General features: G+C 38.8%; 2 protein-coding genes and 1 pseudogene across 3 annotated transcripts; all 3 read right to left on the bottom strand.

The window, feature by feature from the left end:
* Positions 1-333: 333 nt before the first annotated feature.
* Positions 334-2,434, bottom strand: LOC145485370 (heat shock protein 23-like; annotated as a pseudogene). Its single transcript, XR_014049193.1, has 2 exons — positions 2,310-2,434; positions 334-1,906 (listed from the first exon to the last, which is right to left on the bottom strand). The product of XR_014049193.1 is annotated as a heat shock protein 23-like (transcript).
* A 4,053-nt stretch (positions 2,435-6,487) lies between these two features.
* On the bottom strand, positions 6,488-7,955 carry LOC145485368 (NPC intracellular cholesterol transporter 2-like). The gene has a single exon (XM_081464044.1). The coding sequence runs from the start codon at positions 7,890-7,892 to the stop codon at positions 7,428-7,430; it is 465 nt and encodes a 154-aa protein (XP_081320170.1). The 5' UTR covers positions 7,893-7,955; the 3' UTR covers positions 6,488-7,427.
* A 6,085-nt stretch (positions 7,956-14,040) lies between these two features.
* LOC145485367 (uncharacterized) lies at positions 14,041-16,465 on the bottom strand. Its single transcript, XM_081464042.1, has 2 exons — positions 16,142-16,465; positions 14,041-15,857 (listed from the first exon to the last, which is right to left on the bottom strand). Exons 1-2 carry the CDS (start codon positions 16,180-16,182, stop codon positions 15,152-15,154), a joined length of 747 nt encoding a protein of 248 aa, XP_081320168.1. The 5' UTR covers positions 16,183-16,465; the 3' UTR covers positions 14,041-15,151.
* Between the last annotated feature and the right edge of the window lie 579 nt (positions 16,466-17,044).

Here is a 17,044-nt window from a genome sequence, read left to right as displayed (position 1 = left end):
ATGCTGTAAAAATCTGATTAGAAGCCCTGGCCCACATTAGGTCTAAGGGTCTTTAAAACAACCCTGTTTACATTCGTTGGAAAAAAACTTGCTTTTAAACTATTTCTAACCTTTTAATTTAATTATGCCATTTGAATCACATCGGTGGTAAGTTACAAATATCTGCAAGACTTAAAATTTACCGAAATAGACCAGAAAGAAACACAGAAAAAATTTCAATTATTTATTTCATTAATTCACCTTGCTTGTAATTACACCAATATTGGAGTACACAGCTAAACATCTAATCAATAACAACGAAAAAAAGTTTATACTAAATTACCTCACACATGCATTTGCAATGAATTGTTCTGAAAATTAACAGTATTAATAAAACATGCAACACGGAGTTCATTCGTTTCAGTTATGAAATCTTACGACTATTATGTGGCCGGCAGATCACCAGAACCCAACTTTTACATTAGGAGTAATAAACTACTTTTGGTAAACAAAAGCAAATAGCGGGAAAAAAATATATAGCTGGTTTTCACATGACGTCACTAAAATTCGAACTACAAAACTTTTGATCCTCCTGAGATTTTACTTTAATGATGTATAACAACAACTGAAAACTAATATTCATACAAATTTTCGCTCCGAATGGGTCCTTGGTTTTGTGATACACTAAGCTTGAATTTCTAAGCTTTTGCGTGACGCGGCATTTACATGGCAGCCTAGAGAGCTGTCATGATGGTTAAAACAGTGACTTATTTCGGGGAACTTGGCTATCTGAACAGTTTATGTCTTAGAAAAAGTAATTTTTTAATGTTTTAGAGTTCCTTGAAGGATAAATTCACGCTTTTATAGCAAAACTCAGTGACATGTTACTGTTGGTTTCCGGCCGCCATGTTGGTACCCATACGGATGGGCACCAACATGGCGTCTCCATACAAATCTCTATAAATTTGAGAAAAAAAATTTTCCGCATATGTCGCATAAGAAAAATTGCTGTGACCAGAATTTTGGCGAGTCTTTCCACACTTACCTTCTTTCATTTCCCAGATTCTGGACTTTATCTATTGACCGGTTTTGATTTTTGATTTTGATTTATTTTGAATTGCGTGACACTGAAAACCAGCAATAATTGCATGTTTCATGAAAGTCTAAAAATTAACCTCTTGGCTCTTTTAACAGTGTCTATGACTAGATTGCAGTTCTCACGAATCAGCGCTGGTCGTCTTCTCTTTTGGTTGCTCATTTGTTCCCCTGGTGATGGTGATGTCATCGGAACTCTTGCGGGACAACTTGGCTGGATCACGTGACGCTTTTATCGTCAGCAGGCCTTCTTTTGACAAACATGACGTCACCGATCTGGGATCTACGTCATCGGGCAGCACAATACAACGACTGTACGTGTTACGTGACTGATGACGTTCAGATTCCTGTATTCCGGTGACGGTCAGCATATTTCCACTGAGATGGAGCTTGATCTCTTCTGGTTTGAAACCTCTGAAATTCAACTTGGCCTCAAATTTACCGTCGTTCGCTTTGTCTTCCGCTTGTTTTGTGCCCTCGATTAAGAGAACACCGTTATCTGGGTTAATTCGTGACGTGACAGTTGTCGGGTCGACACCTGGAGGAAGTTTGAAGACTCTCACGAACTCGTTCTTATCGAATCCATCTTCTCGTTGGAGCTCATGCTGGCCATGTAAGATGATCTTTTCGCTATCTACCTCAAGCGAGATTTCTTCAGGGTGGTAATGCCCAATCAGCACACAAGCGATCTTTATTGTTCCTTGGTAAGGCTTTTCCGTGGCTCGTTGGTTGCAAGAGTTTGCTTTTCGCTGTTCCTGAAGCGCTAACTAGAACAGTTTCTCTCCACAAATCAAAGAAATTACCATAGCCTCTAGGAGCTCGGTTGTAGTAACTGCAATGGCAAATTTATAACGAATGAATTAAACGCTAAAGTTAGGGTTATAAATGCTCTTGACACATAATATTTTCTGAACGAATTTACGTCTCCTAAAAGTTTACAAAAGGGAATCTATTTTGTAATATTTGAATATTTCTTTGTAATATTATACAAAAGTTTGAATTTGGAGATTAAACAATCTACTAAATTATATTTGTAAATTCTATGTAGTCCAGCAGAGCTATAAACTTCTTGTAAAATGACATGTTTTTAGCCGCAACCACAAACCAACTCTACAGCATGGACAGACATAAAAGATCAGTGCTAAAATCGTCCTTAGCCGTTGCGATAGAAAAGTTTCACAAAGGGCATAAAACTGCTGGAAGCTTAATTCCTTAGAAAATGATTTGAAATTTACCTGTATGGATCGTAGGTTGGAAATCGATTAACGAGAGGCATGCTGTTTTGAACTTCTTCTCTTGATATTTTTCTCTTCTTGTATCTTGCTTGTAAATTCTTGAAAACTTTCTAAACTGATGATCGGTAAACTGAAAACCTCCTTATATACCCGATAATCCTCTCCTAAAACGAGCAAAATTAGTAAAATTACACTCTTAGTTAATGCTTCGTCAGTATGACAGGAAACATGTTTATCCTGATACAGTGTGATTGGGGAAAAATCTATTTCATTTTCATTTTTCTCACAAACGGGAATAATTTCTAAAAAAAGAGAAAGAGTTAAAAAATAAACAACCGGATACCTTGTTGCTAAAACGAAACTGCTTAGTGACAAGAAAAACGGTTTTCCGGCTACCTGCGCAGACACGAGGAATTTAGGTGAAACCAACAAAATGATCTTGACTGCCATTGACTTAATAAACACTGTGGTAGTTTCCGTAAGCACGGTTAGGTTTCTTTTAGCCCCCGCCCCACCTTCCCCGAGGAACAATACTCAAGCGCAAAAATCCTTCCAGCATTGTAAGATCTCCCCCTTTCCAAACATAATGGTTCAGTTTAAAAGGACAATTATCATGAACATTATGCAGAGGTTTAATTGAATAATACAATCACCGTTTATATTAATTATGAAACAGCTCAATTAATATAAATATGCAGTCATGGGGTAATCTATACAAATAAGGAGTAATTATTTATATTATGAACTAATAGTTCAATTTAAATATGCATGCAATCATCATGTTTTGCAATGGTGCAATATATATAAATGTGCAATCATTTCTATTATGAAATGGTTCAATTTAACTATGCAATTATCATTAAAAGCATGAAATGGTTAAATTTTTATAAATGTATTATCTTTATTATACTACTTATTGATTCAATTTTAATATGCAATCATCATTTATGTTATGTCATGATGCAATTTAAATATGTCACTTGATGATTTATGGCCGGTTTGTGACGGCATCATTTTCCAAATTAAAAGTTATCAATCCCTCTGAATTTTTAGTTTATGCGTTGCGTGACATTGTAGCTGCCTGAAAAAGCTCTCGCGTAGGTCTAAAGGTGCGTTACAGCTTAAGTTTTTGCTTCCACTTTCACTAGCAGATGTATTAATTTCAATGTTTCGGAACTCTAGAGTAATGACTTCGTTTCAATAGCAAAACCTCAATGACTTTTTTTTCAGGATGGACACCAATATGGCGTCTCCATATAAAGGTCTATAAATTTGGGTGAAACAATTCTCCGAATAACGCGCGAATGGAAAACCGCACAGACCTAAATCGTGATGAAGTTGTTTATATATCAATCATCTATCATATCCTAGATTCTTGACTTAATTTATTAAATGATTACGATTTTGATTTTTATTGGCGTGACAGTGAAAACCAGCAACAGCCCATAATGTGCGACTTAAAAGTGATTCCAAGTCCGTACTACGCAATCTCAGTTCCACAATGTTTGTGAGTCTCAGTTGATGGCATGCAAATCGATGTTATTCATTACCAACCGCTTACCTTATCCTTATGGTATTTTAAATTTTGTCCAATGGTTGCTTTGATATACAACGTTGTGTCATCCGGTAAAATCAGAAAGACCAAACTGAATAAAGCTTCGCATTCGTAATGGAGGTTGACATAAAACTTTGAATTTTGTTCATGCAAGTAGTTGCGAATAATAGGGGGTTGTGGATGAAAAAAAAACCTAAATAAACCATCGAAAGAGCGCGGTACGGACTCGGAATCATCTTTAAATAACGTGACGCATTTAGACTACGTCGTCGTTTAATTTTTATTAGAAATAGCAGGGTTTCGTTGGGGTATTTGGGATAAATACCTCGACTGATATTTCAAAATTTACCAAAATATCACTGGCCGACGCGGCGAGTGATATTTGGGGAGTTTTGAAACATCACGAGCCGGTATTTATCCCAAATACCCCAACTAAACTATGTTTTTTTTTATATTTGTTTATACTACAAGGCAAAGAAATTTCCCATTTTATGTAACACACATATTTTTATTTAGTCACGCGCATTTGATTGGCTTTACAACAACATGTGAACATGTGATTGCTCAAACATCACTCAGATTCAACTGTGATGGAAACTGTACTCGAATGTCTGTAAATCTCAGTTCTATAGAGTGAAAGTTTTTAACAGGCTTATCAATCAAAGTTTAATAATCATCTACAATCGATTCTGCCTACACCTCGGCTCGAGAAACCTTTGGCTGTTGTTAATTGATGGTCACGTGACAAGCCATGGAAATTTGTTGATTGTCATCAACCGCTCTTCATTTATCGTCAGCGTGTGTTCCACAGCAGAGGAAAGGCCAACATCTTGAAGAGGACGGCGTTAGTTAGACTTAATTGCATGCCTGACCATATGAGCTTACATCAGTTGTGCACTTTGTTCTCGTTTCTATTGTCATCTTTACTCGATGAAAAATCGTTGACAGTACATGTCGTGGTGCTTCTGACAGCCTCGTAATCCGAAATGCTGCGTCAAAATGTGGCTAAGGAGCCCTTTTAACCATAACAGTACTTCCTCTCCATTGCTTAGTGCCTTTGACGCACGGGAACGTTTGCCGTAGTCCTGTTCGCGGAGAAAGCGATCTTCTCTTTCCACTTCTTCACGACTGTTGACAACCAGTGTGTTCTTGGCAACGGAAATGCTACTACCAGCTTCCTTCAAATGACGGTCCAGGGGCCCGTTTCTCCAGGGTACCGAAAAGTTTTCGCACCAGAAAAGCTGTAGCAAGATCTCAAACCTTATGATTACTGAGCTGTTTTGTTCGCATATTCTTAATAGAAACAGAGGTTCCCTTCATACAAGAAGTTTTAGGTGTATGCACCTCTCTGTTTGTAGATACATTCACAAAAAATGGTTTGCGGGCCCGAATGGTTTCCGGGGCTTTCGAGAAACGGGTCCCAGGGACGCTATCATCATCTGCAAACTATCTGGTTCGTAGTCCGAACCATCATTCTTTCTCTCCTCGAAAAAAAAAACGTCTGAAGCTTGTGGTCAAGTTCCTTGGCTTCGTAGCTTTCAATATGTGGACCGTATCATTTTTTCTTCATTCCATGTGGCACAAACAGTAACCCAGGTCTTAGCCCTGTTTTCGGTCTTGAAATTTTCTGCAATACTCATGTGATGTTATAACGTAATTAAAACATTTAACACGACACGATTTCTTTTTAGTACATGGCCAACATTCCACAACCACCAGAGGAAGAGGAAGAAGCTGAACAAAGTGATGACAAAGAAGAAGAAGAAAAAAATGGCACTGAGGATGCGGGCGAATTGAAGGAACAAGGATCACCAGTTGTAAATGAAGTCGAGGAGATGGAAGCAAACGAAAATTAACACTTTGTAAAGAGCTTCGCATGGTCTTACCTAAGTATTTCTGAGTAAAATAACGAAGAGCTCGGCTAGACAAGAACCTCACATGCAAAATGTCTGTCGTCTTCGGAACAAAGGGTAGTGATGTACCATGTAAGGAAAAGTCCTTGTTAAGTTATGGAGCAGCTCTCTTCAGAAGGTCTCTCCTCATTTGTTCGTCACTGCACCAATTAAATTATGACACACTGTTCTTACCTTTGTAGAAAATCTCTCTTTGTATGAAAACATGTCTCCCTGACTGAGCCCGCGACCTTTCGCAGCGGTATTGCGACGTTCCCCAGTTGTAACTGGATGGTTATCCTTATTTCTGATTGGACAACATGAAGCAGAAAGTATCTATGTACTTCAACAAGGATTTTCACAAAACTGTATTTTATTACTTGCGTTCTTTTTATTCCACTTGTATCTCGCTTCAAAATAACAAAAGCTTAGGAATTCATCTGCACTCCTTTGCCGTTCTCAGTCAGTTAATCAAACTTCAGTTAGCGAGTATCTTGCCAGTTTTTCGCGCAGCCATTGTTTGGAACACCACGTAGCTTTTCCTCACTCTGGAGAGGAGCTTTGCGTGACCCAACTAACAGGTGGAGGATGGAGAGGATGTGGGAAGCAGCTGATTGCTGGAAATGTTTTAATACTTCTAGACCGCCTGCGGTGAAAACATTGGCACAGTCTTAGAAACGACTTAAAAGTGATGTATTAGACCGAATTTTTCACGGGAATATTCAGTCTGTCACAGAATTGTCTTGTTTCGTTGTGTTGTCTGTTTAGAATAGTGAAATGTGCTCGTGTGAAAAAGCAGCCTTTTGCGTTTATCGCTGTAATCTCAATATGATAGTTTAAATGCTTTAAAATAAAAGCGCAGTTTAGGAGATACTGATAGAGTGGTAGTCGTCAAACATGAACAACACAGAACACTGATATCAGTATTTTGACTTTTATAGTATTATATTTAGTTTTTTAAAAAAGTATGTGTGTGGAGCATATTTCCTTTCTTCCGAAATCCTTTGTTTACTCTCAGTTCTCTGCTAAAAGGCCATGCTACTAGATTTTGTTTTTCTTCCGCCCCGTGGCTCATGAAAGTTGATCGCCCGGCAGTACAAAGAAAACAAACAGAGAAAAGAATATCTCGAACAATGGGAGCCTGAATCAAAGCACCCCTATCCCCCGCTTCTATCTCCAGCCCTGGCCTGGTACGAGAGCAGGAAACGAAACACCTCCTTTCCCGGAAATAAACTAGGTGATTATAATACACATGAAGCTTGTAAAAGATTGTCAAGGTAGTCTCTGGACATGAGGGTTATCTGGTATGAATAAGATTTAAAATTTCTCCGTCCATATTAAATTTAGTCTCTAACTGACGTTGAAACGCTTGGAAATAATCTGACCGCAAGGCCACGTTGAAGAGCAGCCGAGAGCGAACTTGGACCGCAATCAACTGTTGCGTTATTTTCACTCGTCACGCAATCTCAGCTGTTCCCGACTCAACCTAAAACTGAAAAAACTGTAATCACAAGTTACAGTAAGGGCTGGAACATAGTTTTTATTTCCTTCATTTTGACAACGAGAGCAGGATAGCAAACATTTCAGTTTCAAAATAACAATTCACAAGGTTAAAAAAATACGATCGATACTGAGTTGTCACACAAAATCGTTCTTAACATTCATTAAAGTTCACACCAGCTCCAACGCAACTTTACCGCAGATTATAGATTTGCCATTCTGATCGTTCAAACCCGCATCCAGCTTCAACGAACCGGTTGGAAAATCCTCCGAGATGAACATAGCGTACACAAATTCCACCTGGCTTCCGCTCTTGAGCGGGCAAGTCAACCCGTGTCCTAGGCAAGCATCAGAGCTCGGAACGGGTAGGGCAAAGGGCTCAAGTCCGAAGAAAACCCATGCGTAAACCTTGGAGGCTGTGACAGCTTCGTGCGGGATGAAGTTGATTGTGACGGTCGTATTTCCTCCTCGTTTGAGGACGCAGGGGTCTTCGTCGCAGGGAATCACATCGATGGCGCTGATTTCTCCATTTTCTGGTGTGGTACCCGGCGCTGTGCACTTTCCGTAGCTGATTGACTTGGAGGAAACTGTTGCTACTGCAAGCAAGATTGCAACTAAGAAGAGTGCGGCTCTCATTTTGCTTCTGGTTCGTAGTACAGGGTTAACCGTAGTACAGTCGAGTTTAAAATGAGAGGTGTGGTTTTGGTCACAGCGCATTTATCCGGTGTCAGCAAACAACGTGTTATGTATTTCGGAACTAGTGGTCACGCAACACTCAACGGATTTCGCTCAAGTAAATTAAGGCAAGAGCCTTTAGTTATTCACCCGGAAAGTTAGGGGGTAGTGTATCTTTTGAAGCTTTAGTTGTAGCAGCATGAAACTTTGCCAGGTCAAAAGGTTGACAGTTTGTGTCAATTTGAAATGTTGAAAATATGCAAATTAGGTCACGTGACCTCTTCAAGCCAAAAAATCTCTTTTGTTAAATGGGAACACTTTTCTTATGTCCTTAAACTTTGATGTTAGTTTCATGATTTTAGGGCCATTATATACATCGTTTCTGCGCTTGGAAAAGTTAAGATACTTAAAAAGAAACTTTTAAAAAGACAAATCATTTTTATTGGGGGACTGGGCACTAGTAGACGAAACCGTTTATTTCCAAAAATAATGAATTATTCAACAATTGCCAAGCACAGTTCCTTTGCTGTTGTCATTAGGACTTGTCCTGTGCCAGTTCTGTTGAAACCTTCTTTTTGCAAACTGTTCCCATTTTTGCTTAAAGATTTTCCACGATTTTTTGGCCGTATCAAGTCACGTGACCTAATTTGGATACGTTTGACAAGTCAAAAATAATCACTTTAGAAGATTTATTTGTCTCCCAAAAGTTTATATTGTTTTGAACCAAGCCTCAGAAGGTAGACCACCCCCTCACTGTTTTGAGAAAAATAATTGCTGACCCATGCCTTAATTTTCCTGAGCGGTTTTACATCAAAGGGTTACAGCGGACCTTTGAGAAGCAACATCGCTGAAAGGACCTGAAACACGAGAAATCTTTCGGGATAAAAAGTGTGTGGTTAGTACTTACATTACCTTATCCTGCAAAAATCCAGTTTAATCACTGACTGAACTAAACGTATGACTTACTGCGTGACCAGTAGTCACGTTACACTTTTACTTCAAGAGTTGTAAACAGAAGTCTGAGAGACAACATCGCTGAAACACGAGAATCTATCGGAATATAAAGTGTGCAGCGGCAATGTTAAAAAATTACCTCGCCGTGTCTGTCGAAATGTATGACTTTCCATGGCTATTTCAGATAGGTTTCCTGTGTTTATTCACGTGATTCACTACATGACGCGCTTTGTCAGCAAGAAGTTATCAGGTCTTTTCAGGTACGCTGCTAAAAGACATTATGTTTTGGTTGGATAATTATAAAATTCCCCATCAAAATCAAGAGATCGGATTTTTCGCTTGTGTGTCCCTATAATACTGGAGCAGAGATTAACGAATGAATGAATAAATTTATGACATATAAAAGGGTGGAAGCCGTAAATAAAGTACAGACCATCAGAGAAGTGATACAACTTTATCGAAGCCCGCGTACCAATCCTTCCCGTAAGAACGAAATAGTTGCCACCCCCTCTACGTCGAGGTTTTGCTCTCGCCCCAATTTTTGCGCGACCAGCAGGCGAGAAAATCTTCGCTCCTACGGGATCATCCGAAGTCGAACATCATCAGAGATCTTTCAAAGAGTGAATGAAAACACGGAAAGTTTCCGAAGATTTTTCGGAATCTTTTAAAAGTTTCAGAAGATCATGATCACCCGAGATCATACGAATATTGCCAAGCATAGCCGCCGATATTTGAGACTTAACAAAATTACCGAACAAACATGTGAAGAATACAGAAAATCAAAGGAGAATTTCGGAAGATTGCTTAGGGCCTTAAGCTTCCATGGAGCGCAGTGATGAGAGCGCTTACCTCCCACCAATGTTGACTGAGTTCGATACCGGCCCATTCTCGTCCCCAGCGCTAGCGATCCTTCTGGCCTGCGGCAGGGATCGAGAGCTCTGGGCTGGTCCAACACCGGAAGTCCGCGATTCACGGACTTCCCGTCAAATCTGGCAAATCTGGCTGGCTAAGAATACGAAACGAATACCCTGCGCATGCTCAGAAAATCGGGTCCGGCCAGAGCTCTCGATCCCTGCCGCAGGCCAGAAGGATCGTGGGCTCTGGGGACGAGAATGATACCAGCCCTGTGCCACAAGTGGGTTGAGTCTGTTGTTGAATCTCGCTTTGCTCCGAGAGTTTTTCTTCGGGAATTGCAGTTATCGGCTCCCTCTTGAAAAACCAAAATCTCCAAATTCTAGTTCGGCGGGATTGAGGACCTGCATGAGAACCAGCTGAGGCTGTTGTGACTTCCTCTCTAAATAATTGTAATCAATTGATTAGATGACACTTTCTATGAAGGAAATGCGAAGCAATCTCAGACAATAGACCATTTACTTGACGTTTCGTATGTTTCAACATACATTTTCAGAAGTGACCGTTAGGAATAGAAGTAACAACTAACTTTCAATTTAAAATAATTAACTAATTAACAATTACAATGACAGAAGCTGAGAAAAATTTGCATATAAACAATGCAAACTAATAAAGATAAAGCTTTTCGCTGCTTACGTTATCATTTAGGGTGGGTTTTAATTCCCCTATTAGCAGAGTCTCTTTTATCTTGCAATGTGTATCTGTCCGACCTTTTGCTAATATATCGAAGTGGTCCCATTTGAAGTTCTGACAAGTTGACGTGACGTGGTCTGCAATAGCAGAAGCATGACAGCTACTCGTGATCGATTTAAAATGTTTAGTTTTTCTGTCATGCAATCTACGTTTTGTTTTTCCAATGTACAAATCCTGGCAGTCCCAACAACTAGCCTTATACATAACTTTTGACAGTTGGGAACGTTTGATCCTATCTTAGTACGGAAATAAAGACTTGATGCGATAAGCGCTTTGGAAAATAACCCTTAAGATTAATGCAGCCATATTATAAAACTTATTAATGCAGGTCTTCAGTTGTTTGGTAACAATTTTGCTTTGTACGCCTAAATAAGGTAGAACTAAGATTATTTCCTTTTTAGGGACTCTCGTGGTTGGATTCTTTGGTTTGCGTTGCTGCCTGTTCAGAACATCATTAATGTTGTAATTGATAACACCTGCAGGGTATCCATTTTGTAACAACAACTTCCTCAGTTCATTCAAACAAGAGCGCAAAAGAGAAGGTGACGAACAAATGCGGAAACAACGAAAAGCGAGAGTTCTGATGAGGTTTACTTTGCATTTCCTAGGTGTGAAGAAGTCCCGTTTTGTGTACAGGCTAGTAAAGGTCTTCTTTCGGTAAATAGATGTTGAGAAAGTATGACTGTGGCGTTTGATGAGAATGTCCAGGAAAGGGATTGTACTGTTATCTTCAAATTTAACGGTGAATTTAATACTTGCGTGTCAGTTATTGAGGTAGTGTAGAAACTGAGTTGCTGTGTTTTTACTGTCGAACAAGGTGAAAGTATCGCCAACGTATCGAAACCAAATGGAAGGGCGAGCGTTGTTATTACGAACCCATTTTTCTTCAAAATGGCACATAAAGATGTTGGCCAAAACAAGACCTAAAGGAGAGTCCATAGCCACACTATCAATTTGGTCATAGTACTCGCCATCAAATATGAAATGACTCTTCTTTATGGCAAACTCCAGCAGAACTTTCAAGACTGAGCGGGGCAGTTTTGGTGGATCGGGGAGGGCATACAGTTTGTACTGTCTCATCAAGTGGAACGTTTGTAAACAATGAACTAACGTCAAACGAGCACATCATTTCATTGGCCGAATTTATACTAGAGACGAATTATCCGTCAGAGACGATAATTCGTCCAAATATAAATTCGGTACGAAGACGAATTATGCAGCAAAACTCGTCCGAGTCTGATTCGTCTGTTAGCACGTCTTCAAGACACGCTAACAGACGGATGAATCGTCTTAGACGGATAATCCGTCTCTAAATTTATATCTAGACGGAAACGTAGACGGTTTTTTGACGAAGTTTCCGCATGAGAAGAACTGGTTTCTATATTAAATCTTCAAATTCTCCAAGAATAAAATGAACGGTGTCTCGATTAACTCGAAGTCTTTTCTTGAACTGCGACTCCGACCAGTTTTGAAGGCCGTCTTCCCACCATTTCTTGTTTCTTATCTCATCTCTACTTCGTGTTTTCCTATCTTGAGCGAGATTAGCAAGAGAAAAGGGTAACATGAAGTTCATTAAGTTATTCTCCAGCTCAGGCATACGCTTCACAGAGGATGTTCGTCTCTGATACACCGCCAGTCTAATGCTTTTCTTCGCCATTTGTTTGTCAGCAACACTACAAGTGCCGCCATATTGTTTGTCAGCAACACTACGAGTGCCGCCATATTGTTTTTGATCTCTCGTCAAGCTTCCACTCGGCTCAACACCAAAACATCCGTGGTGTAACACGCGTAACGCGTAACGTATATGTAGACAAAATATTCGTCAAAATTCGTCTTCGGATTTATACTCAGACGAATTATCCGTCTGACGGATAATCCGTCTAGAAGGATAATTTGTCTCTAGTATAAATTCGGCCATTGTTATGGTTATACGTCTTGGCCCAGTCCGAAAAACTAAACGAGTCCTTGATCGTGAATTCATTCATGGAGATGGGTTGAAGTATACGCGCAAGATATGATGCCAAATTGTAGTTGTAAGTGTTAATTGAGGAAACAATCGGGCGAAAAGGGCAACCTGCGGGTGTTATCAGTTACAACATTAACAGGTAGCAACGCAAATCGAAGAATCCAACCACGACAGTCCCTAAAAAGGAAATAATCTTAGTTCTACCTTATTTAGGGGTACAGAGCAAAATTGTTACCAAACAACTGAAGACCTGCATTAATAAGTTTTAAGGCTGCATTAATCTTAGGGTTATTTTCCAAAGCGCTTATCGCATCAAGTCTTTATTTCCCTACAAAGATAGGATCAACCGTTCCCAACTGTCAAAAGTTATGCATAAGGCTAGTTGTTGGGACTGCATGCCAGGATTTCTACATTGGAAAAACAAAACGTATAGATTGCATGACAGAAAAACTGAACATTTTAAATCGATCACGAGTAGCTGTCATGCTTCTGCTATTGCAGACCACGTCACGTCAACTGGTAGTCTCCTTCGCAGCCGTTATTAGGGTCGTCACGCAACGCTTCTCCCCCACGCGTGACGACCCTAATAACGGCTGCGGAGGAGACTAGTCAACTGGTCACAACTTCAAATGGGACCACTTTGATATATTAGCAAAAGGTCGGACAGATACACAAATTGCAAGATAAAAGAGACTCTGCTAATAAGGGAATTAAAACCCACCCTAAATGATATTTTAAGCAGCGAAAAGCTTTATCTTTAGTAGTTTGCATTGTTTATATGCAAATTTTTCTCAGCTTCTGTTATTGTAATTGTTAATTAGTTACTTATTTTAAATTGAAATTTAGTTGTTACTTCTATTCCTAACAGTCACTTCAGAAGATGTATGTTGAAACATACGAAACGTCAAGTAAATGAACTTTGTTTTTTAACATGCGTTTCATTGCCATGTTTATCACCGCAGTTTGCGTGTTATTTCTTATCAAGCTACGATGGCCAAAGAAAGGAGTATTTAGCACTCTTGTGCTAATTGGGCGCACTGTGAAAAAATAAACAAATATTGCAGATAGAATTAACATAAACTATGAACAATCTCAACAGGTCGGAGGTTGAACAATTTAGGTTATTTTCTGTATAATTCGCAGAAATCTAACAGACTAAACTGAGAAGTCATTAAATTCCTTGCACGATGTAAATGTCAACTGAGGATTATGTAATAATAGAACAATGTTATAAATATAGCATAGTGTCCTTCTTATAATTAGAATATTGTATTCGCAATATTTTCTAATTTTTGTTTTGTTTTTCTTTTCTCTCTCTCTCTCTTTTATTATGGCAGTTATTCCATCAGTTTTATAATCCGACAGTGCGTTGTTTTTCCTTTTTTGAAGAGAAGTAAGGTTTTAATCGTTTGAATTCAAGAAGGTCAATACTAACTGCCATTTTGACATGCAAGTTAGATGCCACATTTAGATTCAAGGAATTTACAGGTAAGTTTCTCAGTTTCACTATGAGTTTCCATTCTAGACAATCCTGTTTACTTGTGTTCGAACAAACAAAGTCTTGATTTTGGTCATACGCTACCGTCTTTTTATTTAATTGTGCTGTTTGTGTAACATTTTGGTGGATTACAATTATCTGCATGACTTAAAAATAAACCAGAAATGAACATAGAAATAATAGTGAATATTTATTTCATTAATTCATCTTGCCTGTAATTACATCACTAATACACGCAGTACACAGTAATACACCCAAGTAATTAAAACGCTACAAAATCAATACTAATGGTCCTCAACCAAGCATTTGCTGAACTTTGTTTCCAAAATTAACGGTATATGATAAAGAAAGCAATAAGAACTGCTTTTCAGTTTCAACAAAAATGAAAACAAAAACCGACAACTGAAATCTTACGACTATTATGTGGCTGGCAGATCATACAAATTAGACGTAATTAACTACTTTTGATAAACAAAAAAACTAGCAAAAAAAGCCGATATAATTGCACATTTTATCACAGTCTAAAAAGTTAAGTGCCCCTGTGATCAAATTCTCGATATCCAGTTTTTTTGCATTTTCGTACACAATTTTTTTTCGTACATTTTCGTACACAATAGGTCTCTCCTAGATATCTTGCCAAATTTCAATCTATTACCAACATTAGAATTAAATAACGTTTTTTTGGACCTTTATTTCCGAGAATTTGCGGCTGCCATTAATTTTCTTTGTATCAAGTCTTGGTTGAGAACTGGAGTAAATGACGTCATTTACTCAAAAATACCGCCCGGGTTGAAATTGAATAACCAAAACTTTGGCTCTTATATTCGTGCAATACCACACGGGTTGAAATTATAATTAATGTAGAAAATTGCACGAATATAAGAGCCAAAGTTTTTTGTTACTCACTATGCGACTTGCTGTACTAATTGTTATTACAATTTCAACCCGTGCGGTATTTTTGATTAAATGACGTCATTCACTCCAATTCTCAACCAAGACTTGATACAAGGAAGATTAATGGCGACCGTAGATTCTTGGAAATAAAGGTCCAAAAACGTAAGTTCTAATGTTCGTAATAGATTGAAATTTGGCAAGATATCTAGGGAAAACCTATTGTGTACGAAACTGTAAATAATGGATATCGAGAATTTGATCATAGAGGCACTTTAAGTTCTTCACTCTTTTAACAGTCTCTAACTAAATTGCGGTTCCAGACGCATCAGCGCTGGTCGTCTTCTCTTTTGGTTGCTCGTTTGTTTCCCTGGTGATGGGGGTGTCATCAAAACTTTTGCACGACAACTTGGCTGGATCACGTGACGCCTTTATCGTCAGCAGGCCTTCTTTTGACAGGCATGACGTCACTGATCTGGGATCTACGTCATCGGGCAGCACAAGATAACGACTGTACTTGCTACGTGACTGATGACGTATTCCAGTGATGGTCAGCATATTTCCACGGCGTTGGAGCTTGATCTCTTCTGGTTTGAAACCACTGAAATCCAACTTGGCCTCAATTTGACCGTCGCTCGCTTTATCTTCCACGTGTTTTGCGCCCCCGATTACGAGAACGCTCCCATCTTGGTTAAAGTGAAGCGATACAGTAGTCGGATCGACACCTGGAGGAAGTTTGAAGACTCTCACGAACTCGCTCTTATTGATTCCATCTTCTTGTTCGCATTGATGCTGGCCATGTAAGATGATCTTTTCGCTATCTACCTCAAGCGAGATTTCTTCAGGTTGGTAATGCTTAAGCAGCACACAAGCGATCTTTATTGTTCCCTGGTGAGGCCTTTCCATAGCTCGATGGGAGTTTGCTTTTTGCTGTTCGTAAGCGGTAGCTGGAACAGCTTCTCTCCATAAATCAACGAAAACGCCATAGCCTCTAGGAGCCTGGTTGTAGTAACTGCAATAAGAAAAATGGAATTAATTAAACGCTGAAGACAGAGTAATATATTTTCTTGAAACATAACATTTTCTGCACGCATTTACGTCCCATAAAAGGTTACAAAGTGGAACCTATTTTGTAATATTTATATATTTTTAATATTGATTTCGAATCTGAAGATTAAACACTGTTGAATTGCATTTGTAAATTTTACGCTGTTCAGCAGAGCTCTAACCTTCTTGTAAAATGTCTTCATGTTTTACAAAGGGCTCAATCCCTCCGAAAATAATTTTAAAGTTTACCTGTATGGATCGTAGGTTGGAAATCGGTTAACGAGAGGCATGTTGTATTGAACTTCTTCTCTTTGTCCTTGTCTCTTCTTTTATCTTGCTGGTAACTTCTTGAAAACTTTCTGAACTGATGATCAGTCAACTGATAACCTCCTTTTATACCCGACGATCGTCTTCTAAAACGATCAAACGTTACTAAAATTAAACACTTAGTCAATGCTTGGTAAGAATGACAGAAAAGATATTTGCTGATACAGTGCCGACTGGACAAAAACGGTTTCATTTTCATATTTCTCGCAGACTCGGGTAATTTTCTAAAATATGTACTTTATTGAAGCAGCGTATTTTAGTCGAGTCGTTGTTTCTTGATTTTTGCTTGTTTATGCACAAAGCTTAAGCTTATCCATAAACTTGAAAAAAACAGAAAGAGACCAATATGGAGCGAACAGGCAAGATCAATAAAGCATTAATTATAATGGCTCTTTGGCTGTTTTTGGCCCATCTCCGGGATCCATTCGCGGTACGAAATGTAAGCTCGAATTACCGGTTTTCATATGACGACCAATATGGCGGCCGGAAAATAGTGGAAACATCTCTCTAGGCGATTGATTATCAGTACTGAAGAAACAAGCATTTACATAAGCACTATTCTTAATGCTCCTAACTTCTAAAAAGGTTCAAAATCGTGAGATAAGTATATATAATTTTTGAACAAACTCGATGGTAGCCATGTGTCACGCACCTCCATAACCCTGAAATGCACTGGTTTCCAAACGAAGTACGCTATTGAGCTGTAAAATTGTAAACAGACAAAAAGATACCGCCTCTTATGCCTGATAAGTATAAAAACTTTGGTGGCTCTTTAGTTTTGGATTTTTCAAAATGATAACGTCACGTGAAAACGATCTTAGATTT

Source organism: Orbicella franksi, chromosome 4 (assembly GCF_964199315.1).
Source record: "Orbicella franksi chromosome 4, jaOrbFran1.1, whole genome shotgun sequence".
In the NCBI taxonomy this organism is placed as follows: Eukaryota; Metazoa; Cnidaria; class Anthozoa; order Scleractinia; family Merulinidae; genus Orbicella; species Orbicella franksi.
This window is presented reverse-complemented; position numbering and strand designations above follow the sequence as displayed.

Bases quoted from the DNA above. Each gene is read 5' to 3' on its own strand.
- LOC145485368 (XM_081464044.1), bottom strand. From the start codon at position 7,892: ATGAGAGCCGCACTCTTCTTAGTTGCAATCTTGCTTGCAGTAGCAACA.
- LOC145485367 (XM_081464042.1), bottom strand. From the start codon at position 16,182: ATGCCTCTCGTTAACCGATTTCCAACCTACGATCCATACAG. The intron at 15,858-16,141 runs GTAAACTTTAAA...TTCTTATTGCAG, and splicing joins CCAACCTACGATCCATACAG to TTACTACAACCAGGCTCCTA.